Source organism: Nomascus leucogenys, chromosome 19 (genome assembly GCF_006542625.1).
Source record: "Nomascus leucogenys isolate Asia chromosome 19, Asia_NLE_v1, whole genome shotgun sequence".
In the NCBI taxonomy this organism is placed as follows: domain Eukaryota; kingdom Metazoa; phylum Chordata; class Mammalia; order Primates; family Hylobatidae; genus Nomascus; species Nomascus leucogenys.
The window spans coordinates 65,359,854-65,379,301 of record NC_044399.1 but is presented as its reverse complement, the minus strand read 5'-3'; the positions used below and the strand labels follow the sequence as shown (position 1 = coordinate 65,379,301).

The window sequence follows — 19,448 nt, the reverse complement described above, 5'->3', positions numbered from 1 at the left end:
GAGAAATACAGATGAAATATTTTATCTTTACCTTTGGTATGTTGACAACATAGGTTGTTTCATTTGTATTTTTAATAACTATAGAGATTGAATTTTTTCGTATTAAAACTTTGCTTTTTTGTAAACTGGCAATTTTTGGTTAACAGTGATTGCCCTTTACTCTTGGGTATGTGTGTATAAATATATATAAATACCATATAAATAGACACGCATGCTTACATACGTACATACTTTCTATAGTGAGAAAAGTAACGCTTCGTCTATCATAAATATTCTGTTATTCCCAATGTGTCCTTGGCATTTAATTCTATAGCAGTTTTGATGTCTTTAATTTTTCTACACCTAAACTAATTTTTTAATTGTCTCTTACTTTAAAGAGTTTTACTTAAGACTTGCTTCTGTCTTTAATACTCATATTTTCTTTTCGCCTGCCATAATTGTAGTAATTTTTTCATTCAAATATTTGATCCATCTGGGGTATATTTTGTAAGTGTAATTTTTGTCATTATAACATACATAACTGGTTTTTAGAACTAACCAATTTTCTCAGTAATATTTACTAATGAATGCATCATGTCTCCAATTATTTAAAAAGTTACTTCTGTCATATATGTTTCGGTTGCCTTTTCTCTCATTCCTTTATCTGTCTTAGATACTATCATATTGTTTTGATTATTGCAATTTTATAAACGTGTTAGCAGTGTCTCTACAGAACTCTTCTTTTAAATCCTGCAATTATCCATCTTCATTCCTCTATGTTTTTGAATACTCCTCAAAATCACTTTTTCAAGTTACAAAATAACATCATTAGGAAATTAATTGGGAAATATCTTAAACTTACATCTTATTTAGGAAAGAATTACATTTATAACTAATGTCTTTCCTTCTAGAAATAAAATTTATTTCACTTTTGTGCCATTTTTAATATATCTTGATAGTGTATTGGACCATTTCTTACACAGATCCTGATTTTTTAGCTTGTTCCTAGTTATTATGTGTATTTTCTTGAATAAAATCTCTTTAAAAATGCTCTTTGGTTTTTGAAATGTCTAAAAGTTATTGTGGCTTTTGTTGTGGAGGCTGGTGCTTGTTTACTTTGTTTTTAGCCAGCTTTCTGTGTAACTCACTAGTCTGAATATATTTTTACTGCCTATCTTGATTTTCCAAAGGAAAAAAAATGAAAAAAAAAAATCATATATCACCTGAAAATGACAACTTTGTCTTTTCGCCATTGACCACCCCTCTTGTTAGAGTTGTTTGTTTTATTGCATTGACTGGAACTTCCAAGAAATGTTGCAGAATTGTAGTGATGGAAGATATGTATCTGACACTTCTGTGAAACAGTTCTCTTCACTGATTTAAAATAAATAGATTTTTTTATCTCATGTCAAGAATTACCTTTTTCCCAATTTTCTAATATTAATATTTGATTTTTATCTAATACATTTTTATTATGGTGATTATATAATATTTTTCTCTGGCCTATTTATGTTATATATTTTAATAGTAGCTCTCCTAATTTTCTTTCTTTAGAAAAAATGCAACTTAGCCATGGGACATGATGTTTTTGACATAATATCAGATTCAGCTTCTTTCTATCTTCTTTCTGATTATACAAATGGGAAGATAGTTTGTGTTTTCCTTCTCTTGTGCTAGTGTTGTCATTTTAGAGCCAGAGTTAGGATAGCTTCATAAAACCAATGAGGAAGCTTTGGATCTTCTATCCTCTCAGTTTTATAGAGCAGAAGAATGATCTGTTCTTCCAACTTGGAAAAACGTTGTTCATAAAAACATTTGAGCCAGAGCCATTTTTGGAGGTAAGCCTTTGACAACACTTCCAATAGTTATTTTTTCTATTCAGGTTTTTTCCCTAGTTATTTTTTCTATTCAGGTTTACTGCTCCATCCTGAGTCAATTTTGGTCATTTATATTTTCCTAGAAAATCATCCCTTTCATTGAGATTTTCAGTTTATTAGCACAGAGCGGCACGCAGTATTCTCCTGCAGTACTTTTACACTCTTTCTTATCAATAGCATCATTCTCTTGTAACTAATTTCGTATATTTGTTTTTTCTTTTTTCTTTTTAGTTAGACTTGTAAAGTTTGTTTATATTATTGGTTCAGATATGATACTACAAAGGTCCGGATCTCAGATATTTTAAATAAATTTTAAGATTTCCTTCTTTGCTAATGAATTTCTGCTTCTTTCTTCATTTTCTCTTTCCTGCTTTCCTAAAGCAGTTATTATGCCATTCTTTTCTCATATCTTTGTTACTTATTTAATATTCATCTTTTCTTATTAATAATAAGATATTTAAAACTGTGCAATTGCCCGTGAGTACAACTGTGGCAACATTGCATAGTTTTTCATAACTTTCATAAGGCTTTCATAAGGAGCTTTCTCATCAATATTTTCAAAGTGATTCTGAATTACAGTTTTTCCTGTCATAGATACAAAAGCTATTTATTTAGGACATTGTCTTCATTTTATGAGGTTGGGTTTGTTTTGTTTAAACTGGCATCAGTAATTTATACATATTTTTACCACGGTACGTTTAGATCCTGCTATTATAAAATTTCGGCTTTGGGAAATATACTAAGGTTTATTTTGTAAATAAATATGTGATCAGTTTATATTAATGTTTAATGTGTATTTTTAAATAAAATGAATTCCATTTTTAGGGCTCAAGTCTGTACTACCAAGGTCTATTATAGTACTTTCATTAGCTTTCTTACTTAAATTCATTATAATCTTCATTATTTGTGACTTTTTGTATCTTTTAAAAACCAAGAGTGGTAAATTATTTTACTGGGATTCTATTCATTTCTCCTTGTATTTTTAATTGGTGTTCTTTGTGTAGTTTGAGGTGATGTTGTTTAGTTATGTGTATGAGTTATATTTTCATAGTGAAGTGTGCCTTTTGAAATATGATTCCCTTTTTTAAAGTAACATTTTGTGTCTTGCATTTTGATCCAGTATAAATATTTGCACCCATCTTTCTTTGAGTGTTTATGAGTAAGGCTTTAACTATCAATGTTACTTTTAACTTTCCTGAGTCATTTTGATTAAGATGTGTTTTCTTTACAGAAAAATAATATTAATATGTGCTTCTAATAGTTGTTTCAAAGATTAAATAAAACAATACAATTAAAACAAATAGTGTAGTATTTGACATATAGAAAATGCTCAATGAGTACCAACTAATAATTGCGTGAAAACATGCAGTCAATTTTTTTTTTTTTTTGAGATGGAGTCTTGCTCTGTGGTCCAAGCTGGAGTGCAGAGGAGCAGTCTCAGCTCACTGCAACCTCCACTCCTAGGTTCAAATGATTCTCCTGCCTCAGCCTCCCGAGTATCTGGGATTACATGTGCCCACCACCATGCCCGGCTAATTTTTTGTATTTTCAGTAGAGATGGGGTTTCACCATGTTGGCCAGGCTAGACTCGAACTCCTGACCTCAGGTGATCTGCCCACCTTGGCCTCCCAAAGTTCTGGGATTACAGGCATGGCATTGAATTTTTGAAGGAAAATTGAAATTTAAGAATTATAATTCAAGACTATAGTCTTTATTGTTACATATTTTATTTTAGGCATTCTTCTTGACATCTGCTCTCATCCTTTCTATTTTTCATATGCTTTTCCTGGTTCTTTCTTGTTAAGTCTACTTTACTTCCTCAGGCCCTGTGCTAAATGTGATGGATGCTACAGTGAGCAAACCTCAGGGCTTACATTGTAGAAGGAAAGGCAGACTCAAGTCAAATCATCGCTCAAACAATCATGTGAAATTACAACCATGGTATTGCCTAGGTTTTCTTGTAGGATTTTAATGGTCTAACATTTAAGTCTTTAATCCATCTTGAATTAATTTTTGTATAAGGTGTAAGGAAGGGATCCAGTTTCAGCTTTCTACATATGGCTAGCCAGTTTTCCCAGCACCATTTATTAAATAGGGAATCCTTTCCCCATTTCTTGTTTTTGTCAGGTTTGTCAAAGATCAGATAGTTGTAGATATGCGGCATCATTTCTGAGGGCTCTGTTCTGTTCCATTGATCTATGTCTCTGTTGTGGTACCAGTACCATGCTGTTTTGGTTACTGTAGCCTTGTAGTATAGTTTGAAGTCAGGTAGGGTGATGCCTCCAGCTTTGTTCTTTTGGCTTAGGATTGACTTGGCGATGCGGGCTCTTTTTTGGTTCCATATGAACTTTAAAGTAGTTTTTTCCAATTCTGTGAAGAAAGTCATTGGTAGCTTGATGGGGATGGCATTGAATCTATAAATTACCTTGGGCAGTAGGCGTGGGCAAGGACTTCATGTCTAAAACACCAAAAGCAATGGCAACAAAAGCCAAAATTGACAAATGGGATCTAATTAAACTAAAGAGCTTCTGCACAGCAAAAGAAACTACCATCAGAGTGAACAGGCAACCTACAGAATGGGAGAAAATTTTTGCAACCTACTCATCTGACAAAGGGCTAATATCCAGAATCTACAATGAACTCAAACATATTTACAAGAAAAAAACAAACAACCCCATCAAAAAGTGGGCAAAGGACATGAACAGACACTTCTCAAAAGAAGACATTTATGCAGCCAAAAAACACATGAAGAAATGCTCATCATCACTGGCCATCAGAGAAATGCAAATCAAAACCACAGTGAGATACCATCTCACACCAGTTAGAATGGCCATCATTAAAAAATCAGGAAACAACAGGTGCTGGAGAGGATGTGGAGAAATAGGAACACTTTTACACTGTTGGTGGGACTGTAAACTAGTTCAACCATTGTGGAAGTCAGTGTGGCGATTCCTCAGGGATCTCGAACTAGAAATACCATTTGACCCAGCCATCCCATTACTGGGTATATACCCAAAGGACTATAAATCATGCTGCTATAAAGACACATGCACACGTATGTTTATTGCGGCACTATTCACAATAGCAAAGAGTTGGAACCAACCCAAATGTCAAACAATGATAGATCGGATTAAGAAAATGTGGCACATATACACCATGGAATACTATGCAGCCATAAAAAAGGATGAGTTCATATCCTTTGTAGGGACATGGATGAAACTGGAAAACATCATTCTCAGTAAACTATCACAAGGACAAAAAACCAAACACTGCATGTTCTCACTCATAGGTGGGAATTTAACAATGAGAACTCATGGACACAGGAAGGGGAACATCACACTCCGGGGACTGTTGTGGGGTTGGGGGAGGGGGGAGGGACAGCATTAGGAGATATACCTAATGCTAAATGACGAGTTAATGGGTGCAGGAAATCAACGTGGCACATGGATACATATGTAACAAACCTGCACATTGTGCACATGTACCCTAACACCTAAAGTATAATAAAAAAAAAGAAAGAAAAAAAATAATAATAAAAAGAAATCTGTGTCTCCAGCAAAAAAAAAAAAAAAAAGAAATTACAACCATGATACATGCTTTGGGATACATGAGAGTAGACTTGCAACTATCACCTTAGATTCATATAACATTTGCAAAGCACTTTTCATACATTATGTCCTGTGAGATAAATTACAGCCGTAGAAGAGATATCCCTTGACCCTACATGATTAAAGGGTAGATGGCTAATTCTTTCAAAACACACGTTTCTTGTACCAAATGTCATGTACCACTCCTTCGCAGAATCTGTCATTCTGAGAATGCAGAGAAATTTTGCCCACTAATGGGATTCAACATTTTCAGGGGAGAAAGGAAATAGAACATTCCATTTCTTAGGTAAAACATCCAAGAATGCGGGCTGCAACTCTACCACTTTAGAGGGGTTGGGGGGAAACTACCAAGTGATTAGTGTTCAATAAATATGTATTACCTGTCTTCTATTGACTAAGAACTGTACTAAGCTGTGTAGATACAATGAAAATAAGACACAGTTCCTGTATCATGGACCAAGCCACCTGTATGAGAAGTTCCATAGTGAGGACCATGGAACACAGAAGACTCAGAAATTGGACAGTAGTTGGGGACAATTGTAGCCCTCTCCATATATTGAAATACAGAAAAGCTATATCTTTTCCGCAGTCAGAACTGTGTAAAGATGGAATGAGTTTTCTGATGAGAAAATATGTTTTTCTCCCACCGCTCTGTGGACTTTCAACTTCTTTATCTCCTATTATGTCAATGCTAGATGTCTCATATGCGTGACTTTTTGAAGTGTTTATTATAGGAATTTTCAAATATTCAGAGGGGTGCTAAAAATAGTATCATAATTATCCATGTACCCAATCTCCAACATCATTAAGTGATAACATTTATCCAAATCTGCTTTGGATCTCTAATTAAGAAGCAAAAATTTAAAGATGAAGTTGAAACCTCATTTGTCACCCTACTGATCCCATTCTTCTTCTTCCTGCCTCAGAGTTTGTGTGGTCCTAAAGTTGATGTCACTCTTTTTCATGCGTGTTCTTGTATATTTACTGCATCAATACATCTGACTTTTTTTTCCCGGAAACTTTAACCCCAAACCACCTTCTTGCTCAAAACCCTTCAGTAGCTCCCAACTGTCTATACCAATGATCCCCAAATCAAGTTATCTTCTGAATCTTCTCAGGAGTTTCAAAATTATATAGATTCCTGGGTTGTCCTTGGGGACTTTGCAAATTTTCAGGGTTTCTCAACTTTCAAGCTATTGAGACTAGGGCCTACATAATTCCTCACGGCAGGGCCTGTTCTGTGTCTGGTAGGATGTTTAGCAGTGTCCTGGCCTTCACTCATTAGGGGTCTGTAGCTCCCCCACTAGTTGCAAGAACCAAAAATATCCCCAGAAACTGTGGTATTAACCATGCCTTTTATTTTCTGTATTCTGAGGCTTTGATACCTGGAGCCTTGCTCACCCTGGAAGGCTGCTCTTCCCAGAGTTAGCCAGTTCCTAAGTATCATAAATATGATTTTCAAATACACACCAATCCATCCGGAGCCCACACACCAACCGCCTCCTCTATTGGGCTTTCACACTGCAGGCCACTCTCCACCTGACCTAATAACCTCAGGGCCAGGTACCAGACAACTAGGGACAGCCCCGTGCCCCAGAGCCACTGAAATTACCCAAATTAGCCAATCATGAATCTGCTTACTCTGCCTCACCTGTTCCTTGCTGCAGGAACCACAAGAAAGCTTTTGGCCCACAGTGCCCACTCCCCTGACTCCTGAGTGATTGAGGTGTTTCCACACTTGGCCCTGTGTGGTGTGGCCTGCCTTCACTCCCAGCAACAACTTTGTTGTCAGTGGCAGCTGCCTTCTGATCTTTTGGCCTTATTACATCTCAAGTTTTCTACAATCCACTGTATTTTATTTTATTTTATCTTATTTTATTTTTTGAGACAGAGTCTCACTCTGTCGCCAGGCTGGAGTGCAGTGGTGCAATCTCAGCTCACTGCATCCTCTGCCTCCTGGGTTCAAGTGATTCTCGTGCCTCAGCCTCCTGAGTAGCTGGGAGTACAGGCGTGCGCCATCATGCCCAGCTAATTTTTGTATTTTTAGTAGAGACGGGGTTTCACCATGTTGACCAGGATGGTCTCGATCTCCTGACCTTGTGATCCACCCACCTCAGCCTCCCAAAGTGCTGGGATTACAGGCGTGAGCCACCTCGCCTGGCCAATCCACTATGTTTTAAAGCAATTGCCAAGTGTCTTGCTCCAGACTGAGAATGACTAGGTTAATCTGAAACCTGGAAATCTGTATCTTAAAAAAAAATTATCTAAGTGATGTGAGATCATTGGGTTTGGGGACCACGAACCTTTAGACTCTAGGCAAAAGAGTTGAGCCTGGCCTTCAAGGCCTCTGATGATCTGGCCCTATCACACATGCATTCCTTCTCTTCTCTTGCCACACATGTTGCCGTCTTGCCCCTTCACCTGCAAAACTGATCCTTGAGGACATGCTGATCCCTCTCACTTTCAAACCTTTGCTCTAAATGCAGACTCTGGCTTTTCCAGTGACCTCTTAGACTTCTAATCTCACAGGCATTTTTAAAAATAATACATGTTTGTTTACTAAAGGAATTAACTCACCCCTTCATTGTGACACATCTGAAACAGTTAAAACGCTACTCTCATGCCTTAAAGCTTTACAAACCCTCATACAAATATGAGGCAGTAATTACAAGTTTACACTCTCATAACACAGGCTAAGGCCCTTCTCGCAGTTTAATTTTATATCTGTTGCTATGGTTATTTGATTCCCGTCTCTCTCCCACACTAGACTAAAGATTTCCCAAGGTCAAAGATCAAGTCTATTTTTGCTCATATCCACATTACTTTACAAAGTGTCTGGCAATAAACATTTAGTGCACAAATGAATTAATTGATTAATTAACCGACTAATTAATTACTATCTTATCTTGTCTTTTCAACTGGATTTCAAACGTTTGAGGATTATTTCGCTTCCAAGTTTCCTTTCAACCCTATAAACATAGTTATGTTTAAACGGTACATATTGAAACAATAAATGATTACTATTATCTGAACTACATTAGTGTTATCAGTAGTACTTTACTGAGACTACCGACAGAAGCCAAGTACTCATTCGATTTATGTTTTTAAATGAGCAGAATCCCTTTGAACAAAAAACAACTGCATTTGCAAATAAATATGATGTTATTTATGACCATTATGTCATCGCCTATTCAGAAAGGACAGATTTAAACTGAGTATTAGTGCCTAAAACCAAAAACTATCCTCCTGTTTGATGAATGTCATTATTGTCAGGATAATTCCAAAAATTGAATTGAACTAGCAGAAAGTGTTTTCTGACATTTTTTATTTCTGTTTCATACACGGAGATGCCTTGTAACCTGAGGAAAACAAAGTTTGTTTTTCCATACTGGTGTTTTCCCTCCTCAGTGTCTTCATTTCTTACTTACAGAGAAAAGTGCTAGGATTTTCTTTTTTTCTTTTTTTTTTTTTTCCAGAGTGATACGTGTGTGCTTAGGAAACGCTGACTTGACAGTTTACTGTGAGAACGTGGAATTCCCAGCCCCAGCCCCAACCCCTGGGCAGGTGGGGTCTAGAAGCTCTGTGTAGACAGTTACACCCCTGGCCATGGTGGGGAGGGGATGGCCTTCCGAGGGTTGAAGAGCAGGAGCAGTGAATGGTTTATTCCCAAAAGACCTCTTTCTGCCCTTTCTGCCTTCATCATTTTAACACAATGAAGACATAATTGCTCCCCAAATTTTAGATTTAGCTTGTACCTACAGGGCTTGGAACACTGAAAATAAAATACTGAATTACAGACAGCCTGCAGGCATTCTAGAACAGTCTGTCTACCTCTCTCAAAGGATAACTATGAGGCAGCTCCTCAGGGTCCAGGGAATTTGTCCACCATCATTTGTATAATAACTGCCAGTGCAGAGATCCTGAAAAAAAGTCTCTGTTCTTTTTATGATGTACAAAATTCCTTAAGAAAATAAATCTGTACTTCAAAATTTATATTCCAAGGCTTGAAAACAAAAGCACATTGCCGTTTCTCAAAGCAAGAAAAGATTTGTTCTAAGTGGCTCCAGAAGTGATTGCTGTTCAAAGAGCCAAGATAAGAACCCACAACCACTTCACATCATCAGCAGACAGGAGCAGTTCACGCCAGACAGCAGGAATCAGCTCAAATCCACTCTGTGTCCTTGCTCACTCTTTCTGTCTGGCTCCCAGTCCCACCCCCACCTCCGTCCCCGCCTGTGTCCCACGGTCTCTTCCTCTTCTCATCCCTGACATCTCCCCACTTTCTTACCTAGTATCTGACTCTCTCCCTCCCTTCCTTTTAGCTGCTCCTTCCCTCTCTCCTCTTTTCTGTGCCCCATAACAAACCTTTTCTCTCCTTTCTTCCCTCCTACCTTAGAACTGTCTGCATCGCTGTTTAAGGTTTGGATCTGCCATTGATCTCTATAAAATTAGATGCACTAAAAATAGATGTACAGAGGCGCCTTGAAGCCAAAGTGGAGAAATCTAAGAACTCTTTCTCTTTCACTATATTTGAGCCTTCTTTATCATTAATAATGGCCACTTAGAACACCTTAGAATGGATGTACCTTATTTTGGGAAGTTTTCTGAGAGTGAGATTTCCCACCCTCTAGGAATTCAAGATGCAAGCACTTACCCTCCTGTTGGTCTCCAGTAAGCCCACCATGCATTTGCTACAATGGGAATTGGTTTCTCTAGAGAATACATGAGACAAACAGGACTCTCAATGAGTCCAAGAGAAGTGACAGCCCAAGTGATAGGGACAGGAGGCAGGGAAATTCTGGGCAGAAGTGGGCCAGTCTCTGGCGAGGGCCCCACCCTCAAGTTTGGAAGTGTGGCCCAAAGTGAGAACTTACATTCCTGTTTTCCTGCTCGAATGTTTCCTTTTCCAAGACCACCCGTGCCCCACGCCACCCTCATCCTGTGCCCATAAAAAACCCCAGGCTCAGCCAGCACAGACAGGAAAAGCAGCTGGACATCAGAGACTACTGTTGGATGTTGGAGAGAGGTGGCTTGACTTCAGAGGGACAGCTTGATGGTATAGCTTCAGAGAGGAGTCTGGCCAGGGACAGCTGGATTTCAGGGGAAGATTACCTTCCCACTCCATCCCCTTTTCAGCTCCCCTTCCCACTGAGAGCCACTGTCATCAACAATAAAATCTCCTGCATTTACTACCTTCAATTCGGTCTTGTGACCTCATTCGTCCTGGAGCCTGGACAAGAACTTGGTGCCACGAGTGTGGGTGCAAAAGGCTGTCACACTGACCCTCCACTGAGCTGTTAATACTTAAGCTGTCTGCAGATGGCAAAGCTAAAAGGGTACTCTTTTTCTCGGGCTTTGGGGGTTGTGGGCACCCTCCCCTAGATGCTGGCATGGGGCCAGTATGGAGTTCGTTCTTGCCAGTACAGAAAAGTGCTTACCCTGGCTCCTGCACCTGATCACCTGTGCTCCCCCTCCTACAAGGAGTGGAGCAGCGAGTGAGTGGAGTTTGCCCCTGCCAGCACCCATGCACTCCAGTTTCCACCCACGAATGAGGTCCGGAAAATATCCTGCTTCACAACCACCAAGTTTGGTTTAAAAAACCACTAAGTTAAATGGATGAAGAAAGAGTAGAAAGAGCAGGAAATAGGGGTTCAAGGCCAGGCCTTCCCAGCCAAGAGAGAGTGAGCCACGGCACCTAGACACTTCATTGACAGAAGCCCTCTCCTCCCAGGGCTCTTAGATTCCCTCCCCAAATCTGGCCCCAAGTACACCTCTGCCAGCCCCTTGGAACTCTGCATTGGTGATCCAGCCCGAAATTTACTGCACAGCTCGAAGCTGGACAAGCTGATTTCCACTGCTTATTCCTTGTCCTTCTTCCCTGTCCTTGTCCAGCCCAAGTCATAGCAGCCCACAGATATTTTGAACAGGACAAGAGCCTCAGCATCTCCACTTGCCTTTATCACCTTACATCCAGAGATCAGCTTATGAAAGCCTCATAAATGAACATATGTATAAGCCCATTTTGATGACAGATCACTTTTAAAAAATACTTTGATTAAGATATAATTGAAACATAATAAACTGTCCATATTTAAAGTATACTATTGGATAAGTTTTGACATAGGTATATGCTGTAAAACCATCACAAATTGTATCTTATACAATTAAGATAATAAATGTATCCATCACCCCTAAAATTGGCTTTTCTGTTTGTTTTGGGTTTTTTTTAATAGACTTTATTTTTAGGGCAGTTGTAAGTTCACAACAAAATTGATAGGAAAATACAAAGATTTCTCATACATCATTGTGTCCACACAGGCACAGCCTGACCCTTTGTTGTCATTCTCCACTAGAGTGGCACATTAGTTACTGCTGATGAACCTGCATTGGCACATCCCTATCACCCAGGTCCATAGTTTAATTAGGGTTCACTCTTGCTGTCATACATTCTATGATTTTGGGCAAATGCATACACCAGTATAGTATCATGCAGAATAGTTTTCTGCCCTAAAAGTCCTCTGTGCAAATGAATAGGATAAGTGGAGCACAGATCACTTTTTAGTAAAATGTTGCCTGGTTTTGATTTGACAAAGTAGGCAACACTATCAATCACTGGAGAGGATGTAAAAATAGAAAAAAGATGACCTGAATCCAAATCTCTTTTTCATTCTGAAGTTCATTGTTGATTCCTTAGCCTCCCCCTTCCTTTCTTACTCTATAAAGTTTTTACTTTCTAATACAGCCTATCAATATTTAAAATTTTTTTCATTAGCAGCATGCTGCATAGTGTGGGGAAAATATCATTATTTCAAAGCTAATTGTACATATAATCCATTTTTACATTCATTTAGACCATAAGACTGTTCAAATATTTTGGGGTAGTATGAGCTCAATCTGATTTCAGGCATTCCAAACCCTAGTAACCCAGCAGAAAGTTAATGCTGGGTTATAGGATTTGGAGTGCCTGAACCATGCCACTGGGTAATGAACTTTGTTTACACTGCCCTCCCCCTCCATCAATTTGCCCCCTCGCTGGTTCTCTTTCAGTTCCTGTACACGTCACATATTCTCCTCCCTCAAGGCCTATGCATTTTTTCCTTTCAGTTTCTAATGATGTTCTTCCATGTCCTTTACCTAGATATCCTCTTCTTACCTTTTATGTCTCAAATAAAATGTAACGTCTTTCTTGTGCAACACCCTTAACTAAACTTCCTCCCTGTTGTCCTATCTCATACCCCTTGTCCTTTCCCTCTAGAATTGCACCGTCCAGTAAGTAGTCTTTATCTGCACGTGTGTTTAAATTTAAATTAATTAAATTTAAATAACATTTGAAATTCACTTTCTCAGCACATTGCCTGCATCTAAAGTGCTCAATAATCGTATGCAATTAGTGGCTACCATATTGGACATGTAGGTACAGACGATTTCCATTATCACGGAAGTTTGCACTGGAGAGTAGTCCATCTAGATCATTTAGTATAGTTCCTAATTTTACATTAATTTTGTGAGATGTTTTTGTTCGGTCGGTTGATGTTTACCTGCTTCTGGACTGTATACTTTATGAGTGCGAGAATTACAAAACATTGATCGGGGCTCTGGCACTGAATGGGTGTTCCATACATATTTTGGGGACGAAAGAATGGCATGAATCAAGTCCAAAGCCAGTACGTTGCAAGAATACACAAGAGAGGAAACAAATGTGCAGATGAGAGGCAATGACCCTCATATTTCTCGCTCCAGTTGGCAAAAACCATGAAAGTATACAGAGGGGGATAAAAAGGATACTGGGCTGTCCAATTAACAATGGAGTAAAACATGTTTTCCCACTCTCCTTCCTAAATCAATTAAAGGCAACAAGAAGAATGAAAAAACATAGAAGAGAAAGCCTCATGAAACTGAGAAGCATCTGCAACCACAAACTACAAAATGTAGCTGCTAAACAAAATGAAAGTTGGATCAAATTGGTGGCGAATATCAAGAGTGAATATACTCCATGGCAGAGTACTGCAAATGTAAGTTCCATCACCTTAAAAAGGCCAGCCAATGGCTCCTTGCTGGAATGTCTGGATGTGGGGACTGCTTGGGCACTAGAAACATCTCCAAGTCCCATTCCATGTTATCTAGTGACAGGCAGAGCCGGCGCTGGATGATAAATTACACAGACACGGTATCTTTGTGAAAAGCCAGTGGCCTGTATGGCAAGGTAGAGAGGTGGCAGTCACCATCTACTGAAATGTGATACACACTAAATCCCGTCCCATAAGTACGACTACTTATTACACACAGGTGAATGATATAGTCATTCTTAGTGGACAAAGGGGGAGGAAATTGAGCTCTTAGCAGAAACCCACTCCAAAGTTCGAGGAAGAGTGCCTTGTGCCCTGTAAAATGTCCTCCTGTTCTCCTCCTCCTCCAATTTTTTAGCAAATACTTGACCCAGGAAATAACTGCCCCTCATTTAGAGATAAGTAATAATCAGAAAAGAGCCAGCCTGAGAAATATGCACGGCTATAACTGGATGGAAGAAAGAAACATGCCAAACAAAGCCAGATGGAGGCTAGACCTCAGAAGAATTACTCTGCAAGCAGAACAACAGTACACACAAACATTTATCCAGAGTCAAAGAATTGACTATGGTGCCTGTGAAAATCAGAGCTCAAGAAGAGATATAGGGATCAAAGAAGACATGATAAGGCAATACAAGGAAATAAATGTGAGCTGAGAGATATCTGGCGAAAATGCAGAAGAGAAAAAAAATTTGAAGCTAAAGCCATGCTGAAATTAAAATAAATATTGCTGAGAAAGAGAAACATGGAGGACAGGCCGAGTTAGAAAGAAATGAACAAAATACGTGGAAAAGCCAAAGAGTTCCAGGGAAAATAAGACAGTGAATAAATATGCATGTAATTTGTGAACACCCCGCAAAGGAAACTGAACAAACGTGGTAGAAATAAAATATCCAAACATATGAGAGAAGACATTTTATAAAACAAAGGTAGATATATGTCTTATGATTGAAAGGTCACACTGTGTCCCAAGAAAAACTGATCAACCAAACATAGCCATTAAATGTTTTGGCTTCCATGATTACGTATCCTATAACATCCAGCACCTCCTCTGTATGTCTCCCCAGCCTCTCAATAAATAAATAACCAAGCAAAATAATCACATTTATTTTTAAAAGCTACCTACGGGGCAAAAGAAAGAATCGAACTGGGTTCAAAGTTCTCTATAGCAATATCTACAACTCCTCAGTTACGGAATGGGAGCAAATGTTTTACAGCAAGGCGGACATATTTAAATATGCAGGAACAAAATAAATATAACATCCATAAGTTCTTGTGGGGAAAAAAACAAAGTATCTGATAACTTAATTGAAATTTCCAAGAGAGATGAAAAGACATGAAAAAAGATTGAAAATGTTCGTTAAACCAACTTAAAGAATTTTGAAAACTATAGCCACATAAAACAATATAAATTTTTATTAATGCTGAAAAAGTAGAAAACATAATGAAATTTTCTATTTGGAGGGTAATCTTTTCCTTAAAAAATCCTTGTAGGCCGGGTCTGGTGGCTCACACCTGTAATCCCAGCACTTTGGGAGGCCAAGTCAGGTGGATCACCTGAGGTCAGGAGTTCAAGACCAGTCTGACCAACATGGAGAAACCCCATCTCTACTGAAAATATAAAATTGGCTGGGCATGGTGGCGCATGCCTGTAATCCTAGCTACTTGGGAGACTGAGGCAGGGGAATTGCTTGAACTCGGGAGGTGGAGGTTGTGGTGAGCTAAGATAGCATCATTGCACTGTAGCCTGGGCAACAAGAGTGAAACTCCATCTCAAAAAAAAAAAAAAAAATTCCTTGTAAAGTGAATTATCAAAATAAAAATTTATAATTGTACTTCATTCAGTTACAAATAAATCATATCTACTCAATGTTTGAGTAATTGAATCTTTAAATAAAAGTAAGGCCTGGCACAGTGGTTCATGCCTATAATCATAGTACTTTGGGAGGCCGGAGGATGGCTTGAGCCCTTGGCATTCAGGGCTGCAGTGAGCTGTGATTGCATTACTGAACTCTAGCCTGGGTGGTGGAGGTGCGAGATCCTGTTTCTAAAAACATGAAAATAGTTAAAAATTAAAAGTAAATAGTAGGCAGGGCATGGTGGCTCACACCTGTAATCCCAGCACTTTGGGAGGCCGAGGCGGGTGGATCATGAGGTCAGGAGATTGAGACCATCCTGGCTAACACGGTGAAACTGCGTCTCTACTAAAAATATAAAAAATTAGCTGGGCATGGTGGCGGGTGGCCGAGTAGTCCTAGCTACTCGGGAGGCTGAGACAGGAGAATGGCATGAACCCGGGAGGCAGAGCTTGCAGTGAGCCAAGATCGTGCCACTGCACTCCAGCCTGGGTGACAGAGCGAGACTCCATCTCAAAATAAGTAAATAAATAAATAAAATAAATAAATAGTAAATGACCCTCAAAATCAGTACAAATAATGCAAATAATTCATAGGATCATCACCACTACAAACTAGCAAATCATGGACCTGCCAGGGCTTACTAAAACCTGTGCAAACTATACTACTGAGAACGTGGCTGCATAGTGACGCTCACTATGGCCGAGTTGCTCATACATGTGCTTGCCAGGAGATGTCTTATAATCTGAATTTCTCACATAGCATAATTCCCATGAGTCTTATGGGACCATCTTATGCCACAACTTTTAAAAAATCGGGTAGACGTGGGCAGGAGAGAAGCTAAAGAAAGTATCATTTCTTTGGTTTCCTTACCTTTCATAGAAACCATCAACAGCTACTGTCTGAAGATGATAAAAATAAAGACATATGCATATGGTTAGACAATTGTGTAAACATACGTATCAGATGGAAAACACACACAGCAAAACAAATACCCACCGCAAAAGAAGAAAACGAAGTATTTATAATGAAGTCATTTAAAATAAACATCAACGTGACGCCCCAAGTGACCTCCCTAAATAAATAGCAGCACTCCTTCCCATAACCATGCTTCTTATTCCTATTTTCCTACTTTATTTTTTTCCACAGTGCTTATCACCACCATTGTATATTTATTTGTTGTTATTATTATAATTTTTTGCCTCTCCTAACTAGAAATCAATTCTACGAAGGCAGAAATTCTATTTGGTTCACTGCTGTATCCCAGCATCTAACATCATACTTGGTATACTGTCAATGCTCAATAAATACGTTTTTAAAGAAATGTATGAGTAAAAACAGAAAACATGATACAAAATGAAATTACAGAAACGAAGCCAAAGATAACATAACAAGAAATGTGAATAAAATAAATTCAGTTATTCAAAGGAGAATAATCACAGTATGGGTCAAAAACATTAACCAAATAAAATATACTGGTTAAAATATGTAAGCTCTGGGCCAGGCGCGGTGGCTCACGCTTGTAATCCCAGCACTTTGGGAGGCCGAGGCGGGCGGATCACGAGGTCAGGAGATCGAGACCACGGTGAAACCCCGTCTTTACTAAAAATACAAAAAATTAGCCGGGCGTGGTGGTGGGCGCCTGTAGTCCCAGCTACTCAGAGAGGCTGAGGCAGGAGAATGGCATGAACCCGGGAGGCGGAGCTTGCAGTGAGCTGAGATTGCGCCACTGCACTCCAGCCTGGGCGACAGAGCGAGACTCCGTCTCAAAGAAAAAAAAAAAAAAATATGTAAGCTCTGAAGTAAAAATGCAAATTTGATTTCCATATCAAGGTCTTATCAATCCTCTTTTAAGATGACATTCTGAGGCTATAGGCAGATCATCTATGTAAGGCAAGACACAGAAGAGTGCCCAGAGTACATGGTGCACAGTGAGTAACTATTAGTGGGCAATGGTAAAAGCAGAAGTGAGCTTGGTTCTAATATTGGTGACAGCAGTGGTAACTCACCAAATGACTTTGTAGGACTGCAGTGAAAAGAATCAGTGTCAATCAGAATGGCTTTTATTAAAAAGTTGAAAAATGACAAACACTGGCCAAGTTGCACAGAAAAAGGAAGACTTATACACTGTTGGTGTGAGTGTAAATTAGTTCAACCATTGTGGAAACAAGACAGTGTGTTGATTCCTCAAAGATCTAAAAACGGAAACACCATTCAACCCAGCAATCCCATTACTGGGTATATACCCAAAGGAATATAAATGATTCTATCACAAAGACACATGCATGTGTATGTTCATTGCAGCACGATTCACAATAGCAAAGACATAGAATCAACCTAAATGCCTATTGATGGTAGACTGGATAAAGAAAATGTAGTACATATACACAATGGAATACTACGAAGCCATGAAAAAGAATGAGATCATATCGTTAGCAGGAACAAGGGTGGAGCTGGAGGCCGTTATCCTTAGCAAACTAATGCAGGAACAGAAAACCAAGTGCTGCATGTTCTCACTTATAAGTGGGAGCTAAACAATGAAAAATGTGGATACATAGAGGGGAACAACACACATTGGGGCCTACACGAGGGTGGAGGAAGGGAGGAGGGAGAGGAGCAGGAAAAATAATTAATGGGTACTAGGTTTAATATTGAGTGATGAAATAATCTGTACAACAAATGTCCATGATACAAGTTTACCTATGTAACAGACCTTCACATGTACCCCTGAACTCAAAATAAAAGTTAAATAAAAAAAGAAAAAATCAGTTATCATGACAGTATAAAAGAGTGAGTCTGATGTGGTCTGGAGACTGTGAGAAATATTCTCCAAGGAAATTATATTTAAGCTGAGACCTGAAGGACAGATGGGAACTAGTCAGGCAAAGAGCAAGACAGTGGGCTGAGAAAATGGAAAACGAAATTTGTGGGTGTGGTAGGGGAGGAAAGGAATAGCATTCTAGGCATCAGCAACAGCACTTGTGAGCGGAATACATTGCAGAAAAGTGCCAAATACCCCAGCCTTGGGAAAAAGTCTCATCCCTGTAACACACACTTTAGTTAACAGACACTGCAATGGGAATTTTTGTTGTTAATTTATTCAATTGACTTAACAAATACTTATGTAAGCTCTTACGTGCCAGGCACTCTATCAGATGCTGGGGATAGAACCAAGGTATGCAGAGCCCCTTGGCCTCACGGAGCTTCCAGTGGGAAATTTTTTAAAATAAATGATAAGTACCCTGGGTTTTACTATGAAAAATAGCAGAGTGCCACAGAAGCATATAACAGGTAAGACTAATTTAATTCTGGAGTCCAAAAATTATCCTAGAAAGCGTAACTTTTAGGAGACCACTCAAAAGAAAATTAATTGCTCTTAAGGCGAGTGAGGAGGAATGAACAAAATGTTTGTGAAGGTACTGAGGTAAAAGAAAATGGAGCAGTTGAGCATTTGAAAGAAATGTATTATGTCTGAAACAAACAGAACCAGAGAGAGAGAGAGAGAGAGAGCAAAAGAGTGTGAGAGAGAGGTGCAAGCAGAGAGAAGCTGGAGAGAGAGACAAGACATGATAGCCTGCATTAAGGATTGTATTTCCGGTTGGGCGCGGTGGTTCATGCTTGTAATTCCAGCACTTTGGGAGGCTGAGGCGGGCAGATCACGAGGTCAGGAGTTCGAGATCAGTCTGGCAAACATGGTGAAACCCCGTCTCTACTAAAAGTACAAAAATTACCTGGGCATGGTGGCAGGTGCCTGTAATCCCAGCTACTTGGGAGGCTGAGGCAGAATTGCTTGAACCGGGAGGCAGAGGTTGCAGTGAGCCGAGATTGTGCCACTGCACTCCAGCCTGGCGACACAGCAAGACTCCATCTCAAGAAAAAAAAAAAAAAAAAAGAAAGAAAAAGAATTGTATTTCCTAAGTCCATAAGAAATCATTGAACACGGATTGACTAATCCATTTTTCATATAATTTGAAAGATTGTTCTGGTTATTGTGTGGAAAATTGTTTAGAGCAGCCAAACGTGGAAGCTGCAGAGGCCACATGTATTTGTCAGTGTAAGTTT

General features: G+C 39.0%; 1 protein-coding gene across 2 annotated transcripts in view; it reads left to right on the top strand.

Annotated features, from left to right (window-relative positions):
- The window catches only part of LOC100588266, an 88,751-nt gene that overhangs the window by 22,259 nt on the left and 47,044 nt on the right, over positions 1–19,448 (top strand). Inside the window, exon 2 of one of the 2 annotated variants that reach the window (XM_003262592.2) lies at positions 13,315–13,476. The exons of the other annotated variant lie outside the window; for it this stretch is intronic. Coding sequence (XP_003262640.1) covers positions 13,327–13,476 — 150 coding nt within the window. The 5' untranslated portion in view covers positions 13,315–13,326. The remainder of the gene's footprint in view (positions 1–13,314; positions 13,477–19,448) is intronic. 2 annotated transcript variants of the gene reach the window in all.